The sequence below is a fragment of the Eptesicus fuscus genome, chromosome 1, assembly GCF_027574615.1.
Source record: "Eptesicus fuscus isolate TK198812 chromosome 1, DD_ASM_mEF_20220401, whole genome shotgun sequence".
Lineage (NCBI taxonomy): Eukaryota > Metazoa > Chordata > Mammalia > Chiroptera > Vespertilionidae > Eptesicus > Eptesicus fuscus.
This window is the reverse complement of record NC_072473.1, coordinates 91900202-91910888: the sequence shown is the minus strand read 5'-3', so window position 1 is coordinate 91910888 and position 10687 is coordinate 91900202. Positions and strand designations below refer to the sequence as shown.

Below are 10687 nucleotides of genomic sequence, written 5' to 3'. Positions count from 1 at the left end.
AGCCCCCAGGTGTTTTACTGGAATCTCTATGTTTAGTCTCAAGACCGGACCTTGTAGAAGCATGTGCTTTCTCAAGGATACTTACCCTGCGGAATGTATCTGATAGTTAATTTTAGTTCAAGCTGTTGTTACAATAAAAGACTAAGGAGGCAGAAGAACAGGGTGGCCTGGTGCCTCTTGATAGCAGCCCCTTTAGCCCTCTCTTTCACAGAAACGAGTGTCAGAGTAATCATTCATCCATCGCTTAGGGTCTGCTGGTCAGTCCCGGCATATTGTTATAAACTTAGAATATTAATTGTAATCACAAAGAAAATGATTTTAAATATATATGGAAAAGCAAATGAATAGGGAATCAAAATAGTACACTAGAAAAATAATCCAGTCAATACACTGGAATGTATTGGAGGAACTGGAAGGATAATAATGAAGAAATTAATTAAAAATATATAGAACTTAAAGAAAACAAGTAGCAAAATGGAGCCCTTCTTAATCAGTACTCAGTTTAAATATATATAGATTAAATTATCCAATTAAAATGCAGAGATATAAAGAATTCTCCCAAACATTTAAAGAAGAATTAAAATGAATCATTCTCAAACTCTCTCCAAAGATAGAAGATGAAATATTTAACTTATTCTGTGAAGTGCCAGCATTACCTTGATACCAAAGCCAAACTATGGCATTACAGGAAAACAACAGGCCAATATCCCTTACGAATATACAATAAAAATTCCTCAACAAAATATTAGCCAACTGAACAAAGGAGCTTATGATAGGGATTATATACCAAATTCCTAAAATATAGGAAAAACACGTGATCATCTCATTTGATGCTGAAAAAGTATTTGACAAAATCCAATAACTTTTAATGATAGAACATTCAGCAAGTTAGGAGTAGAAAGGAACATCCTCAACATGATAAAGGACATTTATGAAAAATTAAAAGATAACATTATAGTCAGTAGTGACAGACTGAAGACTGTCCCCTAAGATCACACGCAGAAACACACGCAGATCACAATACTGAAAACAATGAAAAGGAGCATTGATGGGTGTGACACAACTTCAAGTGGCCTATATACATACACTTGCAGACCCCAACAGAGAGAAAAATGAGGGGATGGAAAAATATTTGAATGAAATATCTACAAATTTGATGAAAACCATAAACCCAGAGATCCAAGAAGCAAAAGGAATGGGAAGAACAAAAAATATGAAGACAACTACACCAAGGTCCACAATAATTAAATTACTTAAAATCAATGATAAACAGAAAATTGTAAAAGTATCTAGAACAAAAAGAGACTTTACGACAGAGGAACAAAGATAAGGGTAAGAGTAGATTACTTGTCACAAACAATAAAAGCAAGAGGAGAGTGGAGCAATATCTTTAAAGTACTGAAAAATTAAACTGTCAACCTAGAATTCTATATAGAGTGAAAATATATTGCAAAACAAAGGTGACTTTTTCTGAAATACAAAACCTTAAAGAATTAATCACCAAGAGGCATTCACTGTAAGAAATATTAAAGAATGTTTAAAAGAAATGTTAAAGTCCTCCAGGCAGATAGAAAATGACATCAGAAAGAAATTTGGATCTACACAAAGGAATGAAGAGCACTAGGATTGCAACTTCATCCATAAGCATAAGGATGTGTTTCTTCTTTATGTAAATATCTTTAAGACATAACTGTTCAAAGTAAGGATACTAACAGTGTATGGTGGGATTTACAACACAATGTACAGTAGAAGTAAAATGTATGCCAACAGTAGACGAAAGGCTAAGAGAGGAGAAATGGAAGCACACTGTTGATTTTTGTTTATTTGACTCTTCTGATCCAACGGGCATGGAAAACTGTTTTCCTTTTTGTACCGAGACCCCAGCACAGTGACCAGGTGAGCCAGGCCTTGAAGTTGCACCCATCATTTAAATGTGAACATGGTGTAACTAGAGGGGCTTCTGTGAAATCCAGATCCAAATTACTCCTCTTTGTTCTCTATGCAATAAGGAACTCTTATAGAAAACACTTTCCCTGTGTTCTTAAAGTGGCTTTAGCTACACAGCTATAATAGGTTTTGGTTGAGATTAGGGAAGCTGAATATCAGTCTAGGACAGTGGTCGGCAAACTCATTAGTCAACAGAGCCAAATATAAACAGTACAATGATGGAAATTTCTTTTTCTTTTGAGAGCCGAAAACCGACTTCTGCGCATGGGAGACGAAGTTTCCATTGCACTGTATGTGTGTACCCGCACGTGGTATTTTGTGGAAGAGCCACACTCAAAGGGCCAAAGAGCCGCATGTGGCTCACAAGATGCAGTTTCCCGACCACTGGCCTATGTATATCTAGTTCAGAGGTGGTGGTTACTAAGGACTTGGGGAAACAAGCAATGGGATGGGAGAGTGTGCTGGGGCTGCAGAGGTTGGGGGCCACAAGTTGTTGGTAGTGCTGGAAAGCCAGGCTGCAAATTTGGCATTCAGTGTATTGGACAGAATGGACTCTACCTCTATACACCTATGCAGGAGCATGAGGAAGTCCATGTCTAAAGAAAGGTCTTCTAGCACAGAACTCTCCCTGCTGTGCTCAGGGACAACCTTAGAGTTCTGTCCCTGGTGTCAGGACCCACTGGCCCAACAGGGAAGAAAGGGTGCTGGACTAAAAGGACTCTGGGTTTATAGTCTTCATTTCAACCAGACTACTCTGCCTTCCTCATGTGTGTGGAATGGATTAGTGTGAAAGGCCTTTTGGAATAAGAGGTTTCACTTTTAAAATTTTGAACACAATAGACTACCAGTGGATACAGGATGCATCATGGAGATATACCAGTTAGATATAGGATGTATAGGATGGATTCATGAATTCTAGCCTCCTGAAAATCCTCCAGCCCCTTGTGCTATTTGGCATAGCAACTTTAGTTACTACAGAGATGCCAGCTGCCTAAACAAGGTTAGACAAAGTATCTGAGTATTGGTGGATGTACATTAGGTCTTGACAAGGATGCCAACAGAAGAGTATTTAAAGTGGCATATACACTGAATGGCCAGATTATTATGATCTCTAAACACATAATAATCTGGCCACTCAGTGTATATCCTGTATAATAAAAGGCTAATATGCAAATTGTCCCCTCCACCAGGAGTTCGACCAGCAGGCAGGCCGGCCAACTGCCCATGTCCTCTCCCCCTGGCCAGGCTGGCTGGACCATACCCATGCACGAATTCATGCACTGGGTCTCTAATATAAATATCTGTACACTGAGTGGCCAGATTATTATGCCTTCAGAGATCATAATAATCTGGCCAGTCAGTGTACATGCCTGAAATCCATCAATCAGAATTTTTTTTCTGTTTTATATATATACTGGTAGGCCTGAGCACGAATCCATGCACCAGTAGCTCTCTGTGGGGCCTGGCCGCTCTGCACCTGCTGCCCAGAGGCTCTCAGCAGCCCAGAGGCCAATCCGTGGCTGGCCGTGGAACACTTGCCTCATTAACGCAGCAACGAAGCAAGCATTCCACCAGGCTGCTCACACTGCCTGCTCTCAGCAGCCGCCCCCCTACCCCAGGACTAGGGGACTCTCGTAGGGCTGAGAGGACTTGGTGTCGCCATCTTGTGGCTATGGGCACCACCATCTTTGTGACGGAGTGGTGGTTAATTTGCATATCACCCTTCTATTAGATAGAATAATGACTGCTGTTTGAAAATGTGGAGCTTGTCCACTGCCTGGGCCTTCCCTTTCCATGGAAGTAACCCAAAGTGTTCCAACTGCTCATGTAACTTTAATATCCCTATGGGACTCTGTTACTGAGAGTGCCATTATGGGCACCTCTTCCCTGGGGCCAAACACCATCTTGGAGGTGGAGGTGCTCTCAACAGGATCATCCATGGTGCTTCCAGCATTGGACCCCACACATCCCCAAGTTAAGGTGCCATCCCCTTGGATTTTCCATTCACCCTGAAAACATCTGCACCTGGACCAATCTGGTATCCCAGATAGTGTCTGCTGGCAACATAGGACAGCAGTGGTAGCCACAGGACACCTGCCCTTCTTATGCCAAGAACTCAGAAACCCCTGAGGCAGTAGGATCCAGGAACAATACACACATAGTGTTTCCAAGCATGTCCATACCCAGCCCTTTGTCTGCAGAGTCTGACATGATTAGTCCTGTGACTTTCCTCTTCTGATTTCACCCTCCTTGCAGCAGGCACAGCTCATGGGTATTCCTGACCTATCTCAGCTCTCGGTCCCCAGTTACCAATCCCTCTCATTCACAAAGCCCCAACCTCTATGTGGGGTTGCCCTGCATGCAGGTGGAAAGTCCCCGGCTGCTAGCAGGCATCATGACAGCTCCCAGCCCCAGGACACCACAAGAGTAGTCAAGAGATGTAGTTCATCTGAATGATGCAGGGAGCCAGCTATACTCTTCCTGACAGAGGCAGGGGGACTGTAAGGTTAAGGACAGGAGTATGGCAGGTCACTGGGCCATTCTTCATATACACCCTGCAACATCCAGCTGGTGAGGATGATTCAGAGATTTCCCCAGCCTTTGTCCTCTCTTGCTCTCTTCCCCACCTTCTCTCCTTTGGGCTCTTTCCCCCTAGCCTCAACTCTTTACTGACTGCCACCCTGCCTGGGGCCCTCTGGACTTGGTGCTGCATGTGGTCTCTCTCCTTGATACTGGCAACTGCTCTCCCCTCAATCTTCCAATGTCCCTCACTGGCTGAGAGTGTCCAGTCGGGTCCCCTTCCCTGGCTCCTGACTGAATCAGTGCTTCTCAATGCAAAAGGGAAGTGTTTTGTTGACATTTCAGAATTTCAGGATGTTAACTCATGCCCAGAGGAATCCTGTTACTCGGGACATTACTGCATAAATGCAGCTTTATATTGGAGAGGAATGAAGTTAGTGTAATTTTCAATCTAATTCGAAAACGGGAGAGATGCAAATTAAAACAAGAGTGAGTAAATATTCTTGCTCACAATTCTAACCAACATTTAAAGGAATGCTAAAACACATTGGAAAGTGAAAGATACTCACATAAAAAATTTCATCATATGAATGGTATAGCATTTTTGAAAATTTCAGCAATATTTATAAAAATCTGAAATATTCAGACCCTTTGCATTTTAAGCTTATAACTGTGCTGTTAGCAATGGCCACCTCTGAGTAGGAGGCTGAAATTTGAAAGGATTTTACAAAGGGAGCAATTATCTACTTTTACAATTTTTTTCCCCAAGAGAATATATGCATTATATTCAGGATTGTGCTTGTAATTAAACTATTTAAATACACCTAACAGCAGATAATGTTGCTGTGTATTGGTCAGTTGAAGTAACTGCAAGCTGATGAGACAGAGGAAAACTGAAATTTGAATGGCTTAGCGTAACAAAAGTCATTTTGTGCGGATACAAATTTGGATGCAGTTGGGCAGGAGATCTCCTCTATCTGGTGACTCAGGGATCTGGGATACTTCAAGATTGTAGTCCCATCATCTCAACACAGGTATGCTATGTTTGCTGTTGACTGAAATAGGAAGGTGGGGCCTGTCAGAGTGGCTCCCAAATGTCTGGATGTGACAATATTTCTGACCAGATCTCAGTGACAATAGGTAGATGTTCCTTCCTAACAACAAGGGGACTGGCAATGTAGTTTTCCCATATACAAAATATGTATGAGACCTTGTAATCTCTCCCATACACGGTTACATATTAGGTGCTCAAAAAACAATTATGATTTGTTATGACAATAACCTTCATTTCTTGGAGAAATTTCTGAGAAGGTCAAATTTGCCGTAAATTCCCCAACTTTTTCAATGACTACCGTGTGACAGGAGATTTGAAATACAGGATCACATTAATTTTCATAGGATCCTGTAAATATCAGTTGAGTGGGTTTGCCATCTTCACTCAATAACACTTTTCTACACTTCCCTTTGAGATAACCTATATAATCTCAGTTGGATGACAATTTTCTCTTTCCTTTTGATGCATGACCAAAATCTTGTGAGTTTCTACTGCCCTCTACATGACTGAACATACCTGAACACCTATACAGGTGCCATCAGGTACACGGAAAATGATTATTTTCCTGGGGTACAGATACACAGAAATGAAACAGTAGAAGGGGGGAGATAATTATTTTTTCATTTGTAATTAGGATGAACATGTCTACATAAAAACCATTTTTTACCTACAAGGGGGCTCCAAGTTTGGGAGAATTTAGCCTCTGTAGATGTTTGCTGCACAGTGATTTCCATGGTCTTTCTGCATCTACCACTTATGAAGGAGGCACTGGGATTTGACCACCTAGGTAAGCTGATTCATCCGTGTATGTGTTTGGTGGCCAGTTTCAAATAATACACCCCATAAAACTCCTGCTTTAAACAGCAGGTATTCTAACAAACCTTCCCTCTAACTTCAGGGTTACATCCCCAAATTGGTAGACTATGGGCCCAATCATACTGTACTCATTGATTCATTTGGAAAGCATTTTAAGAATGTGCTGAAGACATCCCCAGGATGTTCGAGTATCTAAAGGTCACTGTTCAAATTCAAAGAGATTTTTCCATCAGAGCGGTTCCAGGGAGAGGGATGGATGACCACTACTTCAGCAGGGAGTAGAAATGTTCTAAGCTAGGGCCGGGGTGGTGTGGGGGTGTAGGGGGTAGGAGATTCCAGGGCTTCCACTGTGAGTGGCCACAGGCTTCAGAGGAAGCAGCAGTGAGAAGCTGGTCAGCGGGCCAGGATCCAGGGATGGACAAGAGGGCACACAGTGGAAGCCCAGGGAAAGGGTGCTGTCATGTGGAGAAATGCATGGTCTGGACAAAAATGCCAACATCTCAGCTCTCAAGAGACCCAGGGACTTGGGCAGGAGGAACTTTGGTAAATAAAGGCCACAGATAGTACCCAGATTGTGTTTGATTTGCACTGTCACCTTCCTTCCTTAGGCCTGCTTTTAGTGCCTTGGCCCCAGGGTCCCTCTTTTTATTGCCTGAGAGACATCATGCAGTACTGAGAAGAAAAATGATTTATGAGTCAGAAGGTTAGGCACATCTGGGATGGGTGTGAACAACATGGACTTTAGATGGAATTCAGACCAGGGATCCAATCTCTGCCTGTCATTTACTAGCTATGTGATCCTGGGGATATAAGCTGGCCCTAAGAGCTTCAGGTTCTTCATCTGTGAAGTAGGTGGGTTTGATAAGCCCTGTCTCATAGGACTGCAGGAATGTACTGAGTGTTTATAAAGCACCTCCCGCAGTGCCTGACGGAGATTGGGACTATGATGAATGCCAGTTATTTTTAATATTATGTTACCCCAAGCCCTACTATCCTCTACTCTGGAAGGGTTGTTTTTTTTTTGTTTTTTGTTTGTTATTCTTCTTGTTATCTACTACATCTCAGTGAGCATTCAGCTCAGTAGGATATGCAATACTAAACTAGCCAAAGACATGGATGGACCTTGAGAAATAAATCAGAGAAAACTAAGAACTATATGATTTAACTCCTATGTGGAATATAAAAGTGAAACTTACATACACAAACAGCAGAGTGGTGGTTGCCAGAGGGAGGGGAGTGGGGGAAGAAAGGGGTCCCAATATCAGGTGACTTTGGGCGGTGGGCATATGGTCCTATATACAGATTTTGTAAATTAGTAATCCACACATGTAACCTATATGTTCATGTAGACTAATGTCACCCCAATAAAATCTTACATAATAAAAAAATAATAAAAAATATACTAGCCAAAGACTCAGCTTTGTAAATAAATCTCGGTAAGTGTTACTTCCTTCTTAGAGGGCACATTTTAAAATTTAGGGGTGGGGGAACCTTTCCCAGCTGGATGCAATTTAAAGTTCCAGGAAATTGAGTCAGAGACCAACTCCGTCCCTCCCTGACAGCTGCTCTTCCATCGAAACCATTATTTCCATTCATTTTACTCCCAACAAAAATCTATACATTGCTTAGAATTGCCCAGGTTACATGAAAGGTAATGTAATTAAATGGAGTCAGCACTGGCTACCCCAGGGCATGAAAAGGGGTGCCTGGCACAACATCGGAGAGTCTGGCTGCTGCCACCACCCAGCTTCATCACGATCAATGCCCACAGAGGGAATCACTGTTTCCCAAAACCCCAAACTGCCCTGGCTGAGGCCATTTACACTTGAGTGATGTCCCGTGGAGTCCCACTACCTCTCCCCTTATTTTACTTCTTCTGTAGGATTTAGGGGACACTTTAGATCACCCCCTTCCTTATAAGACTTCAGCACCTACACTATCATCCTGTGGGTGGGTGTGCCATGCTCTTCCCAGTGGGCAGAGGATCAGCCAATGTCTGGGGAATAAATGAACCACTGAGCAGAGGTCGTCTTCTTTCCGATTAAATGCTATCCACTTTCTTGAATGAAGCAAGCAAACCCAAGGATCCTTATGTAATTTGTCTCATAAAAAGACAGACAAGAAGGGATAGGAAGCAAGAATTAATGACCTTTTGATTTTATTTTTCTATTTCTTGACTCCACCGATTGCACCGCTGAATTCTTTCACATTTCCAAGGAAATCCTGTTCTGATGTCATGTTATCTAGTTTGGGATCACGAACTAAGCTGAAAGGTATTCAGCTTTGTGTTACACAGTAGCAAATCTCTTACTCCTTTTTTGTTAATTCTCACAGGAGGATATTCCCCGCCCCATTGATTTTTACAGAAGGGGGAGATACAGAGAGAGAAACGTTGATGTGAGAGAGACACATCAATTGACTGCCTCCTGCTACCTAGGTATGTGTCCTCGACTGGAAATGAACCCGAGACCCTTCAGTCATAGGGCCACACTCTAAACACTGGGAAAAACTGCCTAGGGCAGCAAATCTATCACTCTTGAACTGGACAAGTACAAATATATGTGTGACCAATGTCTTTCATACACTTAGATGCTGAAGCTTATGAAACCTTCTATGAAAAAGAACATTGGAAAATTCCTAAAGGATACATTTCTAAATCATCATAGGAACCCAAAGATGCTACAGCCCTTATCCCCCCAACTCGCCCTAGATCTCATGACCTAGAACGTTGACTGCTCTCTTCTCAAAAGCAGAGGAAAGAACTAGCCTCACATCATGTCCAGCAGGAGAAGCTGCCAGACAGGGGCCTGAAATGTGTTTGGGTGCAACTTGGCTCAGGACCCCTCTTCCTCACCACTCATAGCCTCTTCAGACAGGAATGGGATGGAATTGGGATCCCTTCTATAAACCCTGAGCAAAAACTCAAGGACTTTCAACTTGGTGGTCTCAGCATGGGCTCTGGGGCCCCACAGGAACTGGTAGCGTGCAGGATGGCTGTTGGGCACCTGCTGGTACTCCAGGTACTTTTCCTGCACCCAAATTTTGGTGAGGAGTTCCCTGGGCTCCCCATAGATACAATGCTCCTTCCCATCATGCACCCCCCTGACATGCAGGGGTTTCCAGACTTCCTCCTCAGAGGCACAGTCGCCCTCTGCGGCAATCAGCAACAAAAGTGTGACCAAGAGGCCAGTGTTGGGAAATCTGTGCCCATCGCCCACCATCCCATCATAGGTGAGGCCCAAGGTGGTGACCAGGACATAGGTGTGGGCGCTGGGATCCACTTCCTTCACATCAATGCCAAAGACCAGCTGCATGCACTCAGAGGCTGCGCTGAAGATCTCAGGGAAGTAGTCCTGGTGCTCTCTGATGACACTACTCAGCATTTCTGCCTTTGTGGTCGGCTCCTTTGCACAATACTTCAGGAGCAGGAACATCACCAGGTAAGCCTTCTTCAAACGTAGGGCGCCTTGGAGAGAGGACTCGGCCTCTTCAGAGCCCACCCTGCTGCTTGGCCCCTCCTTATTTGGGCTGCTGGAGCCCTCATCTTCAGGTTGGCTACATGGAGAGGCTGCCACGGCAGCGGGGGGAAGGCAGGCACCCTGAGAGCTGTGGGGAGGACTTGGTGTCTCAGCAGCAGCTGCCTCCTTTAGGCTCTCTTGGAATAGGACTGAGAGGGAGGGAGACATGGCCTCTTCCTCCTCCTCGGGGCTGAACAGCTGCACTGCCGCCAGTTCCTGGTTCTCCCTTGGGTCCTGAGGGTCTTCCTCGGGCTTACAGAGCTCACTCATCTGATGGCGATGCATGATGACTCGTGCTGGGACAGTGACAGAGTGTGGGAAGGCGGGCAATGGGGACCCACGGGCCTGTGAGAGAAATGGAGTGTGAGGGGCCTCGGCTGAGAAACGCACCCTAGGCAGATCTGACAAAGGTGACTTACAAGTCTCTTTTTTAGGAGTGCTCTCGGGCCTCACACGGTTCTCTCCTCAGTGGCCTGTCCAGTAAGATCCTGAAGGAGGAAGTGAGAAGGCTCCTCAGGGTGCAGCTGGCACAGCCCAAGGTGCTGGGAAAGACAGTGTCGTGAGGTGGGATTGGGTACTGTGGGGTCCTCCTCTGTTCTGGATGGGTGATCACCTCTGTGCTCACTGAGGGTTTTCACCAGTCCCCGGGCAGGGCCTTTTTCTCCCCCTCTGCTGGCCTGAGACAAAACTCTCAGAACAATACCATACACTTCTGAGACTAACCAGAAGGACTTGGGTGGCCCCACATCTGGCCACACCTGCCCAGAGTCTAATAGGTGTCACGAAGGAACAATAATGTGCGCCCTTACTCTATTGATTCCATCTGTCCCAC

General features: G+C 44.3%; 1 protein-coding gene across 1 annotated transcript; it reads right to left on the bottom strand.

Moving 5' to 3' along the window:
* Positions 1-9171: 9171 nt before the first annotated feature.
* LOC103301703 (melanoma-associated antigen 4-like) lies at positions 9172-10140 on the bottom strand. The gene has a single exon (XM_054719554.1). It carries the CDS (start codon positions 10138-10140, stop codon positions 9172-9174), a length of 969 nt encoding a protein of 322 aa, XP_054575529.1.
* Positions 10141-10687: the final 547 nt, after the last annotated feature.

Excerpts from the sequence above, each read along its gene's own strand:
- LOC103301703 (XM_054719554.1), bottom strand. The coding sequence starts at position 10,140 with ATGCATCGCCATCAGATGAGTGAGCTCTGTAAGCCCGAGGAAGACCCT.